At 44.9% G+C, this 24,067-nt stretch overlaps 2 protein-coding genes across 2 annotated transcripts in view; one reads left to right on the top strand and one right to left on the bottom strand.

The window, feature by feature from the left end:
• The window catches only part of fibcd1b (fibrinogen C domain containing 1b), a 197,597-nt gene that overhangs the window by 58,799 nt on the left and 114,731 nt on the right, over positions 1-24,067 (top strand). Inside the window, exon 3 of the mRNA XM_077231061.1 lies at positions 5,390-5,869. Within this exon, the coding sequence (XP_077087176.1) occupies positions 5,390-5,869 (480 nt within the window). The remainder of the gene's footprint in view (positions 1-5,389; positions 5,870-24,067) is intronic.
• On the bottom strand, positions 13,576-14,349 carry LOC143738920 (uncharacterized protein C14orf93-like). The gene is made up of 3 exons (XM_077230991.1): positions 14,257-14,349; positions 14,040-14,158; positions 13,576-13,911 (listed from the first exon to the last, which is right to left on the bottom strand). Exons 1-3 carry the CDS (start codon positions 14,303-14,305, stop codon positions 13,612-13,614), a joined length of 468 nt encoding a protein of 155 aa, XP_077087106.1. The 5' UTR covers positions 14,306-14,349; the 3' UTR covers positions 13,576-13,611.

Raw genomic sequence — 24,067 nt, 5'->3', positions numbered from 1 at the left:
AGTACGTGTTGACCCCTGAGCAACGTGAGGAAACGGTGCAGGGCAAGGCGTACTGCCAGCAACTCGAGGCAATTGACGTGCAAAAGGCGCTGGGGTCCTGTCCAGGAGCCCGCGGCAGCATGTCCGTTGCACATGGCGCCCCAACCCGTGGAAGAGGCATCTGTGGAGACAACAACATGCCTGGAAACTCGTTCTAGGGGAACTCCGGCCCGTAGAAAGTTGAGGTTCCTCCACGGAGTGAAGGACTGACGGCAGGTCGGAGTCACTGGGACTCGGAACGTGCCGTGATGCCATGCCCACCTCGGGACTCGATCGCGAAGCCACAGCTGAAGCGGTCTCATATGAAGCAATCCGAGCGGCGTTGCCGCGGCTGCGGATGCCATATGCCCCAGGAGCCTCTGAAACAATTTCAGTGGGACCGCACTCTTGCCATCGAACTGTCGAAGGCAAGTCAGCAGCGAGTGTGCGCGCTCGCTCGTAAGCTGCGCGGACATGGCGACCGAGTCGATCTCCATACCGAGAAAAGAGATCCTCTGCACGGGGCAGAGTTTGCTCTTCTCCCAGTTGACCCGAAGGCCCAGACGGGCTAGGTGCCGAAGCACAAGATCCCTGTGTTCGCAAACCTGGTCTCGAGAGTGAGCTAGGATCAGCCAGTCGTCGAGATAGTTCAGGATGCGAACCCCGTGTTCCCGAAGGGGAACAAGGGCAGCCTCGACGATCTTCGTGAAGACGCGAGGAGACAGGGCTAGCCCGAAGGGGAGAACCGCGTACTGGTATGCCTGCCCCTCGAAAGCAAACCGTAGGAACGGTCTGTGTCGAGGTAAGATGGAGACATGAAAGTAGGCGTCCTTCAGGTCTATGGCTGCAAACCAATCCCATGGCCGCACACATTCGAAAATGCGTTTGGCCGTGAGCATCTTGAACGGCAGCCTGTGAAGGGAGCGGTTCAAGACGCGCAGATCCAGGATCGGCCGTAACCCACCGGATTTCTTGGGGACAATGAAGTACGGGCTGTAAAACCCTGACTTCATCTCGGCTGGAGGGACAGTCTCGATTGCACCCTTCGCCAGCAGGGTAGCAGCCTCCGCTCTCATGATAGGGGCATTGCCACCGACCATAGTGAAGCGAACTCCCCTGAAGCGGGGAGGAGACCGTGCAAACTGAATCGCATAGCCGAGCCTGATAGTTCGGGCGACCCAGCGACAAAGGCTGGGAAGCTCCAACCAAGCTGTCAGATACTGAACCAGCGGGGTCATACGAACCACAGGCGTCCCCCCGGAGGGGCAGCGAAGCGGAGTGACCAGCCCAGGCGAGGGTGGCAAAGCGGCCCGGAGCGGGGGCGCGGTCATGCCCGCGTCCTGACAGAGGAGACCAGGGAAGGACCAGCGTTCCACGGGGGTCTGCTCTGCCAGGGGTCTGGCGATAGAGGGGGACGAGAGTGGTGAGGTCCGGAGACGGCACACACTGTCGCCCGCACCCTCCGGGACAGAGGGGGACGGGAGTGGCGAGGCCCGGAGGCGGCACACACTGCGGTCCGAGAACTCTGTGACAGAGGGGGATGAGAGCGGCGAGGCCCGGGGGCGTCGCGCACTGTCAACCGGCTCTGTGTGCTCAGTGATGGGTGTATTGATTCTTTCTTTGACCATAATAGGGTACTGCAGCGGAACAAAAGATTCTCCCCCGGCCCTCCGCCGGGGGAAGGAGGGGGCCTGCAACCACCTCCTGGGAAAAAACCGACACCATCACTGAGCAGCCCGTCTCAGGAGCGCCGCTTAGCCTGGCGTTTAGCGGGGCGCGGGGCTGGAGAGGGCTGTGGCGCCTTCCTGCGGCCTCCTCCACGACGCGGCCCGGGTGAAGGCTGCTGCTGGGGCCGTGCGGGAGGGGAAGGAGCCACAGGAGGGCGCCCTCGGGGGCGAGCAGTCTGAGGTGTCTGTACCGACGGCTGGGTGGAGGCAGCAGCAGGCCGTCGGGGCAGAATATGTTTAATCGCCTCAGACTGCTTCTGTGCGGTTGAGAACTGCTGGGCAAAGTCCTCAACCGCTCCGCCGAAGAGGCCGGCCTGGGATATGGGGGCGTCGAGCAGACGGGTACGCTCGGTGTCCCGCATATCAGCCAGGTTCAGCCATAGGTGACGCTCCTGGACCACAGAGGTGGCCATCACCTGACCCAGGGAGCGTGAGGCCACTTTCGTCGCTCGGAGAGCGAGGTCAGTGGCGGCACGCAGCTCATTGAAGAGCCCTGGGTCAATCCCCGCCTCGTGCATATCTCTGAGCAGCTGGGCCTGGTAGACCTGCAAGGTGCTCATCGCATGCAGAGCGGCAGCCGCCTGTCCTGCAGCTCTGTGAGACCTCGCCACTAAGGTGGACGAGAATCTACAGGCCTTGGACGGGTGCTTAGTACTACCACGAGATGAAGCACTCTGAGGACATAGTTGCATGGCAACAGAGCGTTCAACCGGGGGAATCCCAGTGTACCCATGGGCGGCTGCCCCATCGAGGGGAGGAAAAGCGGAGAAAGCTGACGAACGTACACGGGAGGTCAAGGGAGCCTTCCATGATTTCGTCAACTCCTCATGCACCTCCGGGAAGAATGGCATTGGGGTTGGCTGTGGCCGTGAGGCGGCAGCCGCACCCAAAAACCAATCATCCAACCGCGAGCGCTCAGGGCAGGGCGGAGGGTTCCACTCAAGCCCGATTCTCGCGGCGGCCCGGGAGAGCATGGCCGTCATCTCGGGATCTGATACGGGCAACGCTGGAGCTCCAGAAGGAGGCAACGCAGCCGCATCGTCACTTCCCGATGACTCTTGCCCGCCTTGTGATGCCGCGATCGACATCGAGTCTTCCTCTGGAGCGCCGAATGAAACACGCGGGGCATCGAAGGATGAACCCGGTAGAATCACCGCGGCACTCGCGGGTTGCAACACTGTAGAGGGGGGCGTGGTCCGAGGACGCATCGTCGGATTGTCCCACACCGTAACCCTCAGATCACCCTGTCCACCAGCCGAAGTACAGCCTCTCGTGGAGGATGTAGATCGGGGTGTGGATGAGGGGACTCTCTCCCGAATGAGATCATTGAGTCTAGATCTCAGTGTTGCGATGGCCATGTTCCCACAGAAGGAACATGAGTCATCCACAAGCGCTGCTTTAGCGTGCTCTAAGCCCAAACACGCAAAGCAGCGATTGTGCCCATCAAAGGAAGACAGGAAACGACCGCACCCAGAAGAACACGGGCGAGACATCTTTAAAAAGACGTGCCACGTGCAGCTCTTTTAGAGAAAAAACTCAGCGATGCTGAGGCGACCAGGGAGAAACACACAGACTGGCAGATCACTGCTCAGATCGCAGGCAATGTGAACTCGCTGGGTACCGCCGTTACACCAACACCGGAGAGTTCGCTCGTCACAGAAGATGAAGTCAGGATTGGCTTGTGGAGTGAAGAGAAGCTCTTGGCTCCGAAGCGAAAACATATCTGCATGTTGCCAAGCGTCCTCCTTTTATACCCACGAGGTGGGGCGGAGTTACGATATGCAAATTCCGCAGACCCATGGCATTTCATCGCCATTGGCTCGTTTTATAATACACGAAGATGATTGGTTTTCTAGGCGAAACCCCCATTCGTCGTCATCCGACGTAACTCGGAGTGACTACGAAAGGGAACAGCTGTTCAAAACGAAAGTGTCCAGGGGGCACTGGATTGAGTTCAATTGGATTGCATGTAGAATTTAATTGCATTAACAGTCATACCTGTTAAATAATATAACGTTTTTCATTTAGAATGAACAGTTGGCTTGAATAAATATGAAGCATTAGACATCAATGAATTGTGTTGACCTGGAAAACTACATTAACTAATGCCCAATGTGTTATGTCATTCATGCTGGCATTTTAATTAGCTGGAAAGTAAATTTAAATGTAAAAGAAATATTTTGATTAATTTAAAATACATTTTTTCAATGCATGTGTGTGTGTGTGTGTGCGTGTGTGTGTGTGTGTCAGGTTTGGCTATACTTGTGTGGGCTAAATGTCCTCACTTGTATAGTGAAATATTAGGACAACCGACTAGTTAAGGCATTTTACTTGACCCTCACTAGTTAAAAAGGCGTATAAATCAAACAAAACATATTTTTATTTAAGTCTACTGTTTTGTGCATGTTTCTGTGATGGGTGGGTTTAGGGGTAGGGGTAGGGTAAGGCCATGGCAATATAAAATTTCTAATTAAGAAATTCTAATTATAATGAACCTGAAATTAAATATGTTATGTCCTCACTCATACAGTCAAGTAAATGTGTGTGTGTGTGTGTGTGTGTGTGTGTGTGTGTGTGTGTGTGTGTGTGTGTGTGTGTGTGTGTGTGTGTGCGCGCGCGCGTGTGTCTCTGTGTGTGTGCGCGTGTGTCTGTGTGTGTGTGTGTGTGTGTGTGTGTGTGTGTGTGTGTGTGTGTGACAGAATACCAATACCAAAACCATAAACCAGACTCAGAAGTATTTCTTTGAATGATAAGCCAAGTTATAACAACAAAATGTATACAACAAGTACAGTGTGGTTTGATCCTATTTAATTCATACCAGGAGCTTATCACATCTAGTGCCTCAACATGTTCCACTAGCCTTCAGAGATGGAGGAGAGAGGACCTCTGGTCTCTGAGTAAACTGTTCACTGAAGTGCTTCCCCGAAATCTTTTTTATATTCCCAGAGTTGATCGTAAAAGCCAACTCGTAAAGCAAGCCATTAACCACCCATCAGCATGGGCCACTGCCAGCATGGCTGTTTTGCATATTTATGAACAAGAAGGAAAAAAAGAGAACATAATATACGCACCTTTTTTTAGGGAATAACATATTTTACACAGAGAACACACCAACACTGCCAGTGCATCACTGCACACACATGTCCAGACTACACATACACACATGGATGGTAAAATCAAAGTGGTTTAATTTTTTCCTATTACGGGAGCACTGTGGAGTGAATAGATAATTCACAATGACACCACGTGACAACATTGTGTCTACATCTGTGTGGTTTTAAGATTCTGATTTGTAAATTTCGTTTCTCAGATGAAGAACACATGATTACTATATAAAGCTCATTCTTATGCTTATTTATGATTGTTATTCTTACAAATAATAATACATCCTTACATGTATATACCACTTTTCTCAGAAAATTGTTCACTATATAATATGATTCCTATGAATAGTTGAGAAGGGAAGAGAGGGTTGTTGTGTGTTTGCAAGAAAAGAGGAACTATATCACTAAGACTGCAGTATTATCCCCGACAGGTTTTAAAAAGCACTTTCTGTTCTGCCAAAATGCTAATGATGATTATGATGTTATTACGCTTTAACTCTTTGTCTCTCTGTCTTTTTTTATGTCTTTGTCTGTGTGCAGAGGATGAGTTGTAGCTATCTACTATGTACCATCCTGCTCTTCGTGGCCGTTCTGCTCGCAGTTACAGTGACTGGAACCATTCTTTTTATGAACCACTACCAGGCTCCCCCCATGTCGGATGGTCCGCCCCATATTAGCACCAATCAGGATGAAGCAAATGCGTTGGTGACAGTCGAGAGAGGTGATGGATCACGCATTAATATCTTCATCGACCCAAACTGCCCTGATTATAACAGTAACTTCTTGCGGCTGGAAGGCGTGCAGACCTCTTTGCTGCACTCGCTCACCGACCATGATACTGATCTTAAGTCCGTCAAAGGTCAGGATCGAGCGCTATTGGTCAACTTGGCAGAGGAAGTTGCTAAGCTGTCAGCCCATGCGGGCCAGCTAAAGATGGACTATGAGTCTCTTAGACGAGGACAAGGCAACCTGGGACAGGACCTGAACACACTGCAAACTGAACAGAGCAGACTTATACAGGTAATGACGTGCTGATACACACATATGCAAATATAACAGAAAGTTACATGCATGTGGGTAGTTGACATAGTGGGCCCTATTTTAACGATCTAAGCACATGGTCTAAGGTGCACGGCGCAAGTGCACTTAGGTCGTGTCCGAATCCACTTTTGCTAGTTTAACGACAGACAAAATGGTTGCGCACCTGGCACATGGTCTAAAAGGGTTGTCCCAATTCTCTTAATGAGTAATGGGTGTGTTTTGAGCGTAACGTGCAATTAACCAATCAGAGTCTCATCTCCAATTCCCTGTAAAAGCCAGTTGCGCTCACTCAATGTACTTTGAACATTCTTGTTTGAAAATTTAGTCCTAACCATATCCGTACCCCTAAACCTAATAAGTTATCCCTAAAATCAGAAGTAAATGATGGGTGAATAACACTGATGTAGAAGCACCAAACCTTGATTGTAAGCCTAAACTTGACATAAACTCCAAACTTGTCCCTCGAATCTGATTGGATGTTGTTCCAGAATCAGCAAAGTTGTACTTGGAGAACGTCTCAGGTTAGGACTGTAACCATAGTTCCCTGAGAAAGGGAACGAGAAGATGCGTCAACGACGCTTTGGGAACGCCCCCAGCGTGAATGCGTCTGAAGCATCTGTGTCAACTAGTCCAATGGAAAGAATGATCGTCATGATGACGGTGATGTCATGACCAGGAAGTGATAAAAGCGCATCCGGTGCAAACCGGCATTAGCTTCGAAAATTGCTGAAGCAAGCTGATCACAGGGATGCAGGAAGAATGGCAGGGCGATGCATCGACCTTTCTCAGGGAACTATGGTTACAGTCGTAACCTGAGACGTTCCCTTTTGAGGGAACTCGCGATGCGTCAATGATGCTTTGGGAACGAGAATACCCAAATCGCCATACTTTCAAATGCCTTAGTGTTAGCCTGTTATCACACCACACTTAAGCACTAAGCACCTGAGACCCTGGGGCAGCATCCAGGTCCAGGCTATAAAACCTGACGAATGTTAGCGGTGGGGACCAGCCCGCTGCATCACAAACGTCTTGTAGAGAAACTCCAGATACTAGAGCTTTAGAAGCCGCCATACTCCTAGTAGAATGAGCCCTGACCGCCAAAGGGCAAGGCTGGTCAGAGGACTCATAAGCTAGAGAAATAGCCTCGACTATCCACTTGCTTACTGTCTGCTTAGAAGCAGGAAGACCCTTCTTGGGTGATCCAAAGCAGACCAATAATTGGTCAGATTATTGGGACAAGAACCAGTGTTTCCTCCATATAACCAAGGCGCGGAGACACTGCCGCGTTATCTTGATCATACGAGGTGGGTTTCTTTTTATGAATCCCATACCACACCAAGAAAAGTGGTTCTCTGTATTGGATAAAGCACACTCTTCTTGGCATTGAGCCTCAACCCCAACATTTGCATATGAGCGAGGACGACATCTCGATGCCGAACCGCTAACTGTTCTGATTCCGCTAGAATCAGCCAGTCGTCTATGTATTTCAAAATATGTATGCCCTGCAGCCTGAGTGGGGCCAGAGCTGCATCTACGCATTTCGTGAACGTGTGGGGTGATAAAGCTAGACCGAAAGGAAGTACCCAATATTGGTATTCTTTGCCCTCGAAAGAAAACCTCAGGAACCTCCTGTGCTGAGGGAGGATGGAGACATGGAAGTAAGCGTCTTTCAGATCTATCGTGACAAACCAGTCCTCGGATCTGATTTGAGTCACGATCTGTTTGAGTGTTAGCATCTTGAACTTGAGTTTCTGTACTGAACGATTCAACAGACGAAGATCTAGTATGGGACGCAACCCTCTTATGGGACGTACCCCCTTTTTTGGTACAATGAAATAACGGCTGTAAAAACCCGACTCTCTGTCGGGTGAGTACACCTATTTATAGCTTCATTTGCTAACAGGGCCTTTACCTCTTGCTCCATTACCAGAGCCTGCTCGGGATGTACTACTGTGAGTAATACCCCGTTGTAGTGTGAAGGACGAGAACCAAACTGGATTCTGTATCCTCTTTCTACTATCTGCAGGACCCACTGAGATTTATTCGGCAGTAGCTTCCACGCTCTCGAGGCTGGCCTCTGGTGTTTAGTAGGGAGGTTAAGCCCAAAAAAAGGCCTTTGACTTCAAGTCATGATGCAAAGGTCTCCTGTGGTATGGAAGTACCTTAGGGTCATACAAATTTATCCTAAGACACAAGTGAGATCACACTTTGTATCAGAAATAAACATGTTTTTTTTTCAAAAATGGCCACCAATGCGCCGAAAATACACTAGAGCCCATATCTTTGCTTCTGTCATCGCTATAATGACAAATTTGGTGTCAAAGTGTACATTTTTGGGGTCAAGGAATCCAATAAAATTGGTTTCTAGTTAAAAAAAAAAAAAAATTTCCCCATACCATGACAATTGGGGGTAAATATACACATTTCACATAAAAATTGTCATCAGAGTGACTTTACTTATCTTTTCGTTCAACATTTTTTAATTTTGTATTTAAGCTGTGCAGCTACTTCTGTACATTACATTTGTCCTAAGTAGCATGAGATTTCAACCAGTCAGGAGTAACCTATAGCATATCAGTTGCTGCAACAACACATCCCATCTGCACCAGGAGCTGTGACAGCTGTTGAAGGTCAGAGGTGACAGGTTAACACTTTGAGGTTCGTATGACTTTCTCATTAAATAGAATTTTTTTTTTAATGTTAGATAACTAATAAATAGCTAGCTAGTTGACTATGTAAAATAAACCTTAGAGGGAAAACCTCTTTTCCCAAGAATACTGAAGCCAAAAATTATCCTTATAATTTGTATTAACTTAAAATACATTTGCTGCAACTTGCAGACCTAGGCGAGGCAGCTCGCGCGCCTATTGGATGCTATGCGGCAACTGCTGCAACCTATCGAGGCACTGCACGTGACGTAAGCACCAATGAGTGGGCGTGTGGGCGAATGGGCGTGGCTTATGCCTATATAAGCCAGAGCTTGATAAGATGCTTCTTGGTTTTCATCGACTGAAGCGAAACCAGATGGTAGCACAAGCACGGCAGGGTTACGCAACACTCATTCCCTCTTCTAGAGAGAACCGAGGTTACGTTAGTAACCATGACGTTCTCTTACGAGAGTACTCTCATGTTGAGTAAGCTAGCTTACGCTACGGGAATCCAATTTAAAACGCTGTGCGTGCTAAATCTACCACAACACTGACCCAAGAGTTCATGTGATATGGGGATATAAAAATGGGCAGCTAGACCTTTAGATCGGCCACCAAACGAAACAAATAGCTGTCCTGACCGTCCGAAAGCAGCCGAACGTTCCACATAAATTCTAAGGGCCCTAACCAGGCAAAGGAGATTCACGTCAGACTCGCTATCAGATCCGAAGAATGTCAGATTGAAGAGGCGGTGGTTCCAGTACCAGTCGGTCGCCTTCCAAGGTTTCAGAGCTGCGACGCATTTCTTATTGACCCTGAGGCGAAACAGATCGGAGGCCCAAGCTCGAGACGGCACTTGTGCTTTCAGCCACCCCTGCAGTGGGCGCATGCGAAGCAGACCCAGCTGGAGTACTGATGATGATTAGGCCATGAGGCCCAGCATTTTCTGAAATCTCTTGAGCGGGACATAAACGAAGAAATTATTAAGTTGTGAATGTACTGTGTGTTTGGCATGCGTTTTTTAATAAAAAAATTGCATACTTCACCTCCAATTGTCATGTTAAGGACAACATTATTGTTTTTTAGTCTTGGAATCTATTTTATTGGACTCCTTGACCACAAAAATGTACCCGTTAATACCAAATTTGTCATTATAGCTATAACAGAAGCAAAGATATGGGCCTCTCAAGTATGGTCGGTGGCCATTTTTAAAAAATGTGCGTATATAAGTTACAAAATGTGATCTCACTTGTGTCTTAGGATAAATTTATTTCTATGGCCCTAAGGTACTTCCATACCAAAGGGGACCTTTGCATCATGACTGCAGTCACTTAACCTCCGTACTATTTATAGAGACAGCCAGTTCGGGAGCCTGAAACATACCGGGAGGAACTACTTGAACCAGTAGCGGGCCGTGCATTTTACACCTAGGCCTTCAGTGGTGTCCAACCTGAATTAATAACTTTTAATAGTGTAGCAGCGCACATACTCTCTATAATTGTTGTGAAATTGCTGTTTTTATTTTGCACCGGCAGTTATAGGGTTAATGCGGTGAGTTCGGAAAAGGCCGGTCGAGAGAAACAAGCGAGTGAGTTCGGCTTGTGCGTTAGTGTTCAGTTGTTCCTGCGTTCTGATAATAAGTTCAGAAGACCCTTGTCTTGTCCTTCAAAGGTTAGAGTCCCTTGTCAGACGTTACAATATTATTAATGATTGAAAAAATAAAATAAAAAAGTGAAGTTTCGATTTTTCAAATTTCCAAGAAAAATTAAGATAAAAATCAGATAAAAAAAACGGGTGCAAAAAAGCATTATAGGCTACTCACCAAAACTACTGATAATTTTTTTACACAAATTATATCCTAATTTCTTTCCTCAAAAATAATTAAATGACTCTGTTGTTCAGGTTATCTGTGCGTTTCAGTCCCAACAACCTTTTCTATCACCATCAAGGCTAATGCTGAAAGTCGAGTCTGTCCCGTCACATTTTTGGCATAAGTTTCTCTTTGCTCTAGGGATGAGAATGTCCGCTCGACAGAAGCAGTGGACACAGGGACAGTCACCGCAACACATGACAATTTGTACAGCTGATATGTTCTCACAGAGTTTTGAACAAAATCAATGAGATCAGCGGGACTTTTGCCTTCAAAATCAGACCTGGCATACATTACAGTCAGTCAGTTCTGTTATTACCCGGACCGATCGAACAGTGTTCCGTTAAGCTGGATAAGGCTGAATAACAGATTTTTCCCAGTAGGTTTGAACCTGCTGGTGGTCGAGGAGGGAAAAAAACATTCATTTGTGGGTTGAAAAAATATATTATATCTACTGGAATATATTTTAGTTTATGCAGTTCGCTACAGATGCGGTTAGCTAGCTTTAAATACACGTACTGCGCTCTGACCATCCAAAGCATGAGAAAATGCCAACGTTATTGTACGCCTGCTAGATGGTCCCAGTGCAGTCAAAGTGAAATCTGATTGGCTGATTAAATCTGACTGATTATCTGATTGTTAAAGCAACAGTTTCATTGCCATACATTTTAAGCTACAGTGCCCACACTATTGATTCTGAAGAATTGACTCTACCCCAAGGCAGATTTATTTTACCCTGGCAACACATGATGGCAGAAATATAATTGGATAAAAGCTCTAACATTAACATTCACTACTGGAAGCAGCGCAACCAAGAGAAACGCTATGAAATTAAGAGAATGGACTATTGAGAATAATTTAATACTCATTCATGGAAAAAATATAGTAAAGTGCAAGTCAGTGATTCTGATAGTGTTTCGGCCAGCAGAGAAGGCCTTGCTGGCCCTGACGGCCCACCACTGACCTGAACTGATTGTTTTTCAAACCCCCCCTCAGAGGGTGCGAGTCAGACGCAATGTCGAGCTGACACTGTGCCAGAAGCTCGCTGGAGACCGCTGCGCCCCGAAGTACCGAGGGTGGCGGGGTTGGCAGAATGGCCCCGTGAGGACACCGAGATGGAACAGGCACCGTATTCTGAGGTGTGTACCGTTCCACCCCGGTTGGGGCTGCCCTCACAGGTCTGATGCCAGTGACGTCAGGATCTTTTCTTTTGGGCCGAAGCCTTCTGAGCCTGAAGAACGGTCCTCAGATCCGACTTAGACTTAGAAGGCTTCGGCTGAGAGTGTTCCAGTGTTTCTGTGGAGATGCACGAGACGCAACACTCTCTTTCTGTTGTGAGCGATATGAGGAGCTCGACGGCTGGGGCTGCTCATGACCAGCAGCCCCAGGGGGTTGGACACGGCGAGGGAGAAATCTTTTGAATGTCTCCGATTGTTTTTTAGCCTCCTGGAATCTATTGACGACCACATTTACTCCGCAAGATTTAACCAGACGTGCTTCTCAGTGGCCACAAGGGGTGCCATAGACCGCCCAATTGCTCTGGCGTGTCCATGGTAGCCCTGAGAGACAGATCTGTGGCCCGACAAAGTTCTCGAACCTCATCGGGCCCCACTCCCTCACTCCTGTCTAAATCCCCCAGCAAGGTATGCCTGAAGCACTGCCATTGTGTGAAGGCATGCTCCAGCCTGACCTGCTGCTGTATATGTTTTTCCCACTAAAGTTGATGTTGTCTTTAATGGCTTCGTGGGCAAAGCCGAGGCCTTTAGAGACGATGCTGGACCGGGTGACAGATAGCTCGTGAGCCTCTGTTCAGCCCAGGGCATCAACTCATAACCATACTCTTTCAACCCCTTTATTCCTGAATAAATATGAACTTGAATACACGGGATGAGTATGGTTTATTCCACGATCTGGACAGCTCACTGTGCAGATCGGGGAAAAAAGGAAGGCCCCATGGTGGGAGTAAAATATTAGATGGGAGAAAGCGCTCGTCTAATTTGCTTTTGGCACAAGCGCCTCTTTTCTTGGCTGGCCCCTCAATATGTATTTATCAACAGTGCGAGTAATCACTTCCACCAGCTCCTCATATGCTGGGGAAAGAGGTGGCGAATCACTTTCCCCTGTGTGTGTGCTTTCACTTTCGATGCCCAGCATGTCTAACTCCTCGGAGCTAGAGCACTGAAGCATCGGGCTCTCTCCCCGGGGAGAAGGAACCGCAGAGCGGGCTTCCGACACCGGAGGGAGAACACTGAATCCTCCAGATAAGGAAGGAGATAAGCCGTCTCCAACACCTCTAAAAGATCCTTTTGGGATCCCCAGGAATGCATTCTCCATGCTGCCTCGGCAACAGCGGGTCCTGCACCCTGAGGATCGCGAGCCTTGCCACTTTCCATGAAAAGCACCAGACGAGAGCGGAGCATGCGAAGCGGAAGCATCTCGCAATGCTGGCAATCAGCCCCCTCGAAGGCTGATTCCGCATGCTCCACTCCCAAACAAACTACACAGAGCTTTTGTGGGTCCCCACCCATTAAATAATGCGGGCAGGGAGAAGCACAGAGCTTGTAAAGCCGTCACTGCATGAAAAGTGGGATTTCCGTCCCCGTAAACGGTCGGAAATCTCCATAATTTTCGTCAGTTAACGACAATTTACAGCATGTGAACGTCGCGTTCGTCTGTGCCACATATTGACGGAAACGAACCATGACGTATGTGGAGAGCTCGCGGGAGGTGCGAATGGCTCTATTTAGCATATGAATAGCAGCGCGGCCTTGCCAGAGAATGGCTTGAATTTCCTCACTCAGTATTGGTTGAACCACTACATTTAAACAAGAAAAATCACTCGTGATTGGTTGGCAGCTCTGTTACTATTGGTCACACCTGCCTCATTATAAATTTAAACCCCAAAATTATAATAATAAGTATATATATATATATATATATAAATTATTTATATTTAATTATAATTATTTATATATAAATAAATATATTCATATCATATGCTATTATGTTGTATATTCATATTGTTATTCTATACTATACATTATTATTACCATCAAGGACATGAATGAATTTGAGGAAAATAAATTGGCAGGGACATGCTGTTTATTCAAAGAAAGAGCTGTATTTGCACAAACATACAAACTATACAAACATATGAGATTTGCCCACACAACAAATTGGAAGCTCACGAGAAGCCCAAAATCCTACAGCACCATGAAGTGTCTGTTTTCAGCTTCGGAGCTGTAGGTAATTCTGTCCGAATTTGGTCCATTTTGCAGACGTCTGTGGTGCGTTGCCCTGTATTTTGGCATCGCCTCTAATCTAGACTGCAGTGTGGCACAGAGTTCTGTGAGCTCCTGGCTGCGAAAAGACGGAGGTCGCACAATCCATCCAGACACCCTGCCAACGATGCCGTCTTCCTCATCCGACATTAGGTCTATGGTAGCGCACTTCCAAAGGCCCACCTCATCCTCAGCCAGCACACTCTGTCTCGCTTCTAGCAGCTGTGAAAACAACCAATAAAGACAATCTAGTACTGCGCGATGCACTGCGTATGGACACAACACATCTATTAATGCACTTGCAAAATAGTCACATTGATCAAAAACATATCTAATCAAATAAATCTTACCCTCTTTCTTCTCGCTCGACTCCGAGCTGAACTCTTCACAGCTTCCGCCTGCGATGCAAGATCTGGTTGTTTGTACCTGAAGCTCCTGCGCACGGTCTCGTAATATGTTTTACAGGCAGCTGGAAAATGATTAAATGAGAGTGAAATGAATAAAAAAAAACAATGCAAGTCACAGTAAAATTAAACAATAAAGGACAAAATATTAAAAGTTACTCACACACAATGTCGTCATTATCAGCATCATGTAAATCTGGACTTGCAGGCATAGCTCCGAGCAAATATGAGGTCACGGCCTCGTTATGAGGCGAGGTTAATCTGAGAAAACAAAATGTACGGTTAAGATCGGCATTAACGGATCTATTTCCTTATTCAGGAGAATGAAAGTATTTGTTTTAATCTTACCCTTGCTCCGGTTCGTAGCGCCTACAATTTGTCTCGGAGTTGTGCATACTGCTTCCTGAAAATGACAAGACCAAAAAATACACTTTTATAAAGCAACTTACACTTGTTCTTTTACAAGGATAAGTTACTTTTAGCTTGTGCTGCTTCTAGGGTACTTCAGCTTAGTTAGCATCTTACCGCAATCTTAGGATTGTGCACCCGTCTTCTCTTCCTGGAGGTAGTCTCTTCCACACAGTTTTTCGACTCCAAAGCAGCCAACCTATCCTCCATGGACAGCAATCTGGAATTTACTACTGCGAACTGCTCATTTACAACGGCTCATTTACAACCCACTGATAGCATTTAACAGTTTCTTCTCGCCGGTCTGCGGACTGTCTGAAAGGGCATGATCGCATCCATGAAGAGGAGTTGAAGGGGAGTTGAAGGGAAGACGCCGTCCAGCCATTGTAGAACAGGAAAGCAGCAAAAACGTAGGAAATGTAGGAAAATCACATGTGAGGTCATTGTTATACGGAAGAACTCGCGAGACAAGCTTGCATGCTTGTGCTATAAGCAAGCTCTGTGATATAAACACTGTCACGGGGTGCCGTCAGTTAAAAGATGGAAGTCCCAAGACTAAAGAAAGCCATTTTTTTATGGAAAGCCAATAGAAGTTTGGAGCTTGCAGGGAACAGACACGTCATACCCAGCATCATTTCTGCCTGTTGAGCGCATTGCTGGGAGATGTGTGGTTAACACATTCACTGTGCATTTAAGCAAGACCAAAGAAAAGGTCACTGTAGTCATGCCACTATGCACAGTGGTTGAGCTCTTGGAGACTGTGATGTTGTTTGCATGGAATGCACATTTTACCTTTGTGGCAAAGCCTGAATAAAATTCATTGTTGAAATAAATTGTTTTGTGTATCTTTTTTACACAATATTGGCCATTGCTAATGACATGCAGTAATTAATCTAGCATACTTTCATTAAATATATACATTTAAAATGTAGGCAAGGCAAGTTAATTTATATAGCACATTTCATACACAATGGTAATTCAAAGTCCTTTACATAGAATAAATTAAAATAATCAAAATAAATCAGAATAATTAAAACAATTTAGAATAATAAAATAAAATACAGTAAATAATTAAAACAGTTTAGAATGAAATAAAATAAAATAAAAAACAGTAACAGTCGGACGAACAGTGGCACAATGCTTATTCAGTAAATGCATAGCTAAACAGAAGTGTTTTGAGTCTGGATTTGAATGTGACTGTAGGAGCACATCTGATCTCTCCTGGAAGCTGGTTCCAGCTACGGCTGGCATAATAGCTAAAAGCGGACTTGCCATGCTTTGAGTGAACCCTTGATATTTCTAGCTGATGTGATCCTAATGATCTAAGTGATCTGTTTGGTTTATATTCAGTGAGCATATCTGCAATATATTGAGGTCCTAGCCCAATGAATGATTTATATACCAGTAATAATTCCGATCATTCTTTCCATTGGACTAGTTGACATAGATGTTTCAGACGCATTCACGCTGGGCGTGAATTCCCAAAGCGTCGTTGACGCAACGCGAGTACCCTTGACAGGGTAATCAGGTTCCCTTTCAGTCGCTCACGTTCGATATAGTCGACGTGTCGACTGATTGGTATCACGCTTAGGGAGCCTGTCATCTTCAAGTACTGTTAAAACAAGCCAATGCACATTGGCATGCAAGATATGCATCTCACACTTCGCGGCAGGTATAAATACGGAAGTGGATGCACACACCAGTTGTTTTTCGCTTCGGAGCCGATCTGTGTTGATGTCTCTGAAGAATGTTGAAGTTTTCAATGAGCGAGTGTGTCGGTGTACTTCTGGAAGACTCTCCTAGTGCTGGTGGTCCTACAGCGAGAGTGCAGCGCTGATCGCGAGCTTCTGAGCTCTCAACTGCTGTTTTAACAGCATCATTTCTGTGTGGTTGTTGATGGTTGGTTAGAGGGCAAGTGAGTGCTTCACTGTTTTAGTTCACTGTTCAGTGTTGCCGCGGTCATTCCCCATTGTGCTCTGGCACTGACGGGTCCCATTTCCTGGAAGAGCAACACGGGTGCGTTTGCGTCTTTTTCAAGATGTCATTCCATCCTTAAGTTTCTAGATGTGGTCGCAATGGTGGCATCACGTGTTTGAAAAATAAATTATGTATATATAAATACAGTCATATATATATATATATATATATACAGTCGTGCTCAGAACTAATGGCACCCCTGGTAAATATGATCAAAACTGGCTGTAAAAAATAAATCTGCATCGTTTAACTATTTGATCTTTCGTTCAAAAAATTGCCAAAAATCTAACCTTTCATTGAAGTAAAAGAATTGAAGGGGGAGGGGGGGGGGGGGTCACATTATGAAATAAATGTTTTTCTACAGTGCCTAGAAGAAAGCCTTCGGATCCCCCCGCATTATTTGAGGCAGAGATGGGATAGGGCTTAGGCCAGGGAAGTCACTGCTGTTCCACAAGACCACTGGGAAAGAGTTCTCTTCCGTTCGAAAGGAATACGCTGCGGAAGCCACATCCTGCCCGTAGGGAGGTAACATGTGGACGATACACATTTGGACTGGGCGGATTACTGGGCAGTGCAACATATGGAATGTAACTGGGGTGGCTCCAGCCTATAACGGGGGAGACTCAACTGGTCAGTGACAGCAGAGTGGGCTCTGCCAAGGGAAGACTAGTGGCGTTTTAACATTAGAACTACCGGAATTCCATAACTACTAGAACGACCATTGCGGTCATTCTGACCGCTCATACTTTGACGTTCATATTGCCGTACTAAACGTCATTTTCGTCATGCCACAACTACATTTGAACCTTCTCTTTAAGTTTTCCGATGAAACATTTAATTCCTGTCGTCATGTTATGACGTCATCACCATTAATACCGCTTAAAACAAACACGAAAGAAAGATTGTCCCGACACGTGCTGCCTCTCTATGTGAGGAAAGTTTTGCGTTCATGGACAGTATGCAACACAATACAGTACACAAAAACAGGTTAAGAAAAAACGAACATTAGCTAAAAAAGAAAACTGCTTTAGAACTATTAGTTTCAGTAAAAAAATAAATAAATAAACTTAACGAACTAAATCGGGTTGAAAAGTTTTCCCCAAAGCTCATTTGAACGGCCCAAACACCCCTCATCATTCACTGATGCTTATGCACAGTCCACACAGGTAAACACCGCCTTTCGTGTGCAGCTCCCACACACCACTTTATGACATTTGGCACATGTCTCTTTGGTTTTATTTTGTTCGCAGTTCCTCCTTACTTGGCACTGCCGCTTTTTCTCCATCTGCTGCTGCTCCTGCCCGGGTCCTGGCTCTCGCACAACCAGTTGTGAGGTTTTTGATCCCATGTGGTCGGATCGAAGTTCGCTCGCCAGTCGCATGATGAAGTCCCTCCGTGAAACTTGCTCAATTGTGCACTTCTTGAACAATATGTGTGCGTTGATTGCAGCCAGGTCAAGGATGTTATGGAAAACAGCTACTGGCCATCTACGGGAGGGGGCTTTTACTGAATATTTTCTAGCCATTTGATCTAGAACGTCTACTCCTACCTTGGTCTTGTTGTAGTATGTTACCGTCTCTGGCTTTCTTTCTGGCCACTTGTGATGCCAACAGCTGTGTGGACAGTGCTGAGGATGCAGACATTCTTTTCTTTTTTGCCCTGATACACGGTCAGTGTTGCATCGCCACTTTTCAGCACCTCTGTGCTGACCAGCAGCATTTGCGCCTTTATGCGGGGGGGAGCTCTCGTCTGCTCTTTTTTACCGTGCCAACCATGCTGGTTTTCTTGGCCTGAAGTGCCTTTGCCAATTCAAAAGAAGTAAAAAAATTGTCGGTTGTGACGTTTCTTCCCTTCCCCAGGTATAGCTTGACCATTTTCAGCACCACACTGTCTGCAAGTCGTTGACCTGGCCTCCTCGTCTCGTCTTTGCCCAGATAAGGCGCACCGTTTACCATATATTTGGTGTCGACATCCGCAGCAAGCCAGAATTTGATTCCGAATTTGTCTGGTTTGTTTGCAATATACTGTAGGAAACTGCACCTTGATTTTGTAGGGAATAGCTGCTCATTCAATTCAATTTCAATTCAAATTTATTTGTATAGCGCTTTTCACAATACACATTGTCTCAAAGCAGCTTTACAGAAAGTGCATTTCGGAAATGTACATAGAAAAATACAGTTAGTTAATCATGTATTAATTTATGGCATAACATATCGCCGGCTTTGAGTCGTCTCTTCACAGGCGTCGAGTCGTCTCTTCACAGGCGTTGGGGCATCTAAAGTCTCCGTGAGAGGCTGGATACAAACTGGAGCTGACGAATGCTATTTACCTCGGGACTAGCGTCCCGAGATAACAGCAGAAAGGCAGATGGGAAATAATTAGCATAGCTGATGTTCATAATGTTAATGCATTCGAACTGATTCAGCAGTAGTATTAAAGGTTAAGCATTAAGTGAATGCTTGGTTAAAGAGATGCGTCTTTAATCTAGTTTTAAACTGGGACAGCGAGTCTGAGTCTCGAACAATATCAGGAAGGCTATTCCAGAGTTTAGGAGCTAAATGCGAGAACGCCCTCCCTCCTTTAGTGGACTTAGATATCCTAGGAATGACCAGAAGCCTTGAATTTAGTGATCTTAAAGAGCGCGATGGATTGTATGGCGATAGAAGGTCTGTTAAATACACAGGAGCTAAACCATTTAGGGTTTTATAGGTCAGTAGGAATACTTTGTAATTGATACGTAACTTAATAGGTAACCAGTGTAGAGATGATAAAATAGGTGTTATATGATCATATTTTCTTGATCTAGTAAGAACTCTAGCGGCTGCATTTTGCACTAACTGTAGCTTGTTTATTGAGGATGCAGGACAACCAGCTAATAAAGCATTACAGTAATCTATTCTCGATGTCATGAATGCATGAACTAGCTTTTCTGCATCAGAAACAGATAGCATGTTACGTAGCTTAGCAATGTTTCTAAGGTGGAAAAAGGCTGTTCTTGTAATATATGAAATATGATTTTCGAAAGTCAAGTTGCGGTCTAGTATAACACCCAGGTCGTTTACTGTAGTGGATAAAGTAACAGGACATCCTTCTAAATTAAAGTTGTATTGTAAGGGATTTTGTGGGTAGTTTTTTGGACCAATAAGTAGTACCTCCGTTTTATCTGAATTTAATAGCAGGAAATTACACGTCATCCAGCATTTTATATCATTTAGACACTCTGTCAATTTAGATAAGTTAGTGTTTTCATCTGGTCGTGATGAGATATATAATTGAGTGTCATGAGCATAACAGTGGAAATTAATTCCATGTTTTCTTATAATATTACCAAGTGGCATCATGTATATTGAGAATAGCAGAGGGCCTAACACCGATCCTTGCGGCACTCCATAGTCTACTGACGTTATCTTCGATTTTTCCCCATTTAAACAGACAAAATGGTAACGGTCTGATAAGTACGATCTAAACCAGCTTAATGCCTGTCCCTGAACACCAGTGTAGTTTTGTAGTCGATCCAAGAGTATTTTATGATCGAAAGTGTCGAATGCAGTGCTAAGATCGAGTAGAACTAGTATTGAGATACAGCCTTGGTCAGAAGCTAAAAGTAAATCATTTGTTATTTTAACTAGCGCAGTTTCTGTGCTATGATGCGGTCTGAATCCCAACTGGAATTTTTCATAGATATAATTTTCTTGCAAGAAAGAGCACAATTGAGCGGACACAACTTGTTCTAGTATTTTAGACATAAATGGAAGATTTGAGATGGGTCTGTAATTTGCTAAGTTATTTGGATCTAATTGCGGTTTCTTAATGAGAGGTTGTATTACTGCCAGCTTGAATATTTTTGGAACATGACCTAAAGATAAAGACGAGTTAATAATATTAAGAAGAGGCTCTTCCACTACAGGTAACACTTCTTTCAGTAGTTTAGTGGGTATTGGATCTAATAAACATGTTGTTGGTTTAGATGCAATGATAAGTTTATTTAGCTCTTCCTGTCCTATAGTTGTAAAGCGGTGTAGTTGTTCTAGAGGGGCCATAATTGAGGCTGAATCATAAGACATCATAGAGGATTGTATATTTACAATTGTGTTTCGGATGCTTTCTATTTTCTCATTGAAGTAATTCATAAAATCATTACTACTATATTGTAACGGAATATTTTGCTCTGGTGATGTTTGTTTATTTGTTAGTCTAGCCACGGTGTTGAATAAAAACCTTGTATTATTTTGGTTATTTTCTATTAGTTTGCAGAGATGCTCAGCCCTGGCTGCTTTTAGAGCCTTTTTATAACGTGACATACTGCTTTTCCACGCGATTCTAAAGACCTCTAAATTAGTTTGTTTCCATTTACGCTCTAAGTTACGAGTTTCTCTCTTGATTGCATGCGTAGCACTGTTGTACCATGGTGCTTTAGTTTTCTCTCTAACCTTTTTTAATCTAATTGGTGCAACAATATCTAGTGTACTAGAGAACATGGTGCTCAAACTGCTAGTCATTTCCTCTAGTTCATCTGTTTGTTTGGGTGCACTGCGCAGCTGAGATAGATCAGGTAAGCTATTTGAGAATCTATCTATAGTGGTTGGAAGGATTGTTCTGCCTGGTCGATAACGTGGCGCAACTTGACAAATTTCAGCAGTACGTATTACGCAAGATACCATGTAATGATCAGTGAGATCATCACTTTGCGGTATAATATTTATATCAGTTGGATTGGTTCCATATGATAAAATTAAATCTAGTGTATGATTTAGACGATGAGTGGGACCACTGACGTTTTGCGTGACCCCAAAGGAGTTTAATAAATCTGTAAACGCAGTCTCTAACGCATCATTTGTATTATCTACGTGTATGTTAAAGTCTCCAACAATTATTGCTTTATCGACATTGACCAATAGATCTGAGAGAAAGTATGCGAACTCTTTTAGGAAGTCAGCATAGGGCCCTGGAGGTCTATATAGGGTAGCCAAGGCTAGAGATAATATGGATTTGTTTCTTAAATCTAAGAGCGTAACATGTAGCACAAGTACTTCAAACGAATTAAACCTGTGACCTGTTTTCTGAGTAACATTAAGAATATCTCTATAGATTGTTGCAACACCGCCGCCACGACCAGACGGGGCTCATGCTTATAACAGTATCCTGGTGGAGTAGACTCATTTAGACCGAAATAATCATTTGGTTTAAGCCAGGTTTCAGTAAGGCAAAGTACATCGAAACTATTATCTGTGACCATTTCATTTACAATAACCGCCTTAGGTCTGAGCGATCTAATGTTTAGAAGACCTAGCTTTAGAAATTGTTTTTGTTCACTGATATTTAGATTTTCTGGTTTAATTACAATACGATTTTTGCTAGATCCTACACTAGATTTATTGTTTGCTCATCCACAATGATGTCGGCACCAGGCTTGTAGCAGGCGATGCAGTTTTGGAAAAAATTATTCCAAACATCACTCATAAGGACAAACTTGTTGTCTCGCAGGCGTGTGCGTCGGGTTTCCCTTCTGTTAAAACAAAGGAATCGCATTATTTCCTGAAACGTGTTTCGGGACATGGTCTCCTTGAAAAAAGCGCAGCCCCACTCGGCTGACCAAAAGGACGCCAAATCCATCCCTTTTCCACCTTGCGCACCACGAATGTAAATTAAACTAATGAAGGCTTTTAGCTCTTCAGCTGTCATGTCACATAGGTTGTCCTCCTTGAATCGATGGGCCTCAGCCACAGTGCAGTCCCTGATGTGTTTCAGCATGCCATCATCCACCAAACACAAAAAGGCTGTGAGGGGATCTTCAATATTGCGCTTGGCGTGCGCTGTGGGGGCCAGCCGCTTCTGTTATTACATTTTGGCATTGTCGCCTTCCTCTGTCTTCACCCAACTTTACATAGGTCCACACTGTGCCGTTTTTCGCCGTTTACGCCTTTCGGCTGAAAGTGGGTTTATTGGGTCAGGCTCGTCATCTCGTGGCGGACTGCGTTGTCTTGGCACAGAAGGCACATTTGATGGATCAGGATTTTGCACTATTGCCAAAAAAAAAGGAAAAAAAGAACAGAGCAGACTAATTATTTTTTAGTTCATGAAATCATAATCTTGATAGGACTAATTAGCCCATAGGATTTCTAATAGCCTGACAAATAATAATAGCAATAGAATAATAATAATGAAAAGGTGTGTGTGCCGGTGGAGGTGTGTGCCTGACGTAAAAATGTGAATGACTGGATCGGTCATCAGGAAAGTTGCGTTTTTGCGTTGGTAACAGTGGTGGGTGTGTGAGGGGAAAAGGAATATGATAACCGATCCGATCGGTAAAGTTATAGCCTACATTAGGTAGATGGATAACTTTACTAGGAAGTTACGTTACAACGATTATTGAGCTAGTCTGCCTCGCAAAGTATAAAAAGATAGCGAAGTGTAATGTAAAGTGTAAAGTGCGAAATGTAGCGGACGTTTTATGATATCTAATGTGTGCTGTCAAAATGACCGCCATGGCCATTCTAGGTAGAAATACTCAGAACTGTTTTTTGTTTTCTGATTTTTATAAAATAATAGTGTCAGAATAAAATATACACATATTTAGGAAAAGTCAGAGTCATACAGCCACATGGATTTTATTTTAACAAAGTTATTGCACTGTACAATTCAAAAACGGTCAAAATGACCGCCTTGGTAGTTCGTGTTAATTGGGATCCCAATCAGTCGACACGTTGACCACGTCGAACGTGAGCGTCTGAAAGGGAAGTCTCGGTTACGTATGTAACCCTTATTCCCTGAAGGAGGGAACGGAGACGTAGTCCCGTTGCCACTATTGCTGGACCACCACTGACGGAGGGCTCCGCTCAGCTCCTCAGCGAAAAACAACTGGTGCGTGCATCCACTTCCATATTTATATCCGCGCCGGGAGGCGGAGTGTGAGATTCAGATCTCGCACACCAGTGTGCATTGGTTCTCGAAGATGACAGGCTCCCTAAGCGTGATTTCCCAATCCGTCGACACATCGACTACGTCTCCGTTCCCTCCTTCATGGAGGTTTTTTTAAGTGTATATCTTTGTTTTTCACCATTTTCATCACTTTTTTCTCTTAACTGGTTTATTAAAATGGTCATTAAGTGTGAAAATGTAATTAGATCATCTAATCAATAAATATGTGAAAAGTAGTATCAGATATTAGCATAGCTCTTTACAAAGTGACTACCCATTTACCCATTGGAATGATGAAAAGAATGAAATCACGGTTACAATACAGTCTCCACATAAGCAGAACTGCACTGAGAAGCAGGTGTGCCTTCAGCTCAGCAGTATATTTTGTCAGAGCATGGAACTTCTGGGAAATGGACAGGATCCATAATAAATGACATTTCAGGGAGAATAATGCTGCGTTAACACTTGGTATGTTTCCCGGAGTCTAAGCCTCCGTTCAATTGCCACCCCGCTGGTTTGTTCTCACACTTTATGCTGTTTCAAACTGTGGCTCATTTGCAAAATGCTTTTCTCATCAATGTGAGACCCATTGGAAGCTGTTTATCACCATCGCCAGCCAGTTTGAACTCTGAAAGTTAGTAATGGAGATAAATGTTCACTGGAATTGTCCT

The sequence above is a fragment of the Siphateles boraxobius genome, unplaced genomic scaffold (genome assembly GCF_051911475.1).
Source record: "Siphateles boraxobius isolate OS27281-9 unplaced genomic scaffold, OSU_SipBor_1 16, whole genome shotgun sequence".
NCBI classification, from domain to species: Eukaryota; Metazoa; Chordata; class Actinopteri; order Cypriniformes; family Leuciscidae; genus Siphateles; species Siphateles boraxobius.
This window is presented reverse-complemented; position numbering and strand designations above follow the sequence as displayed.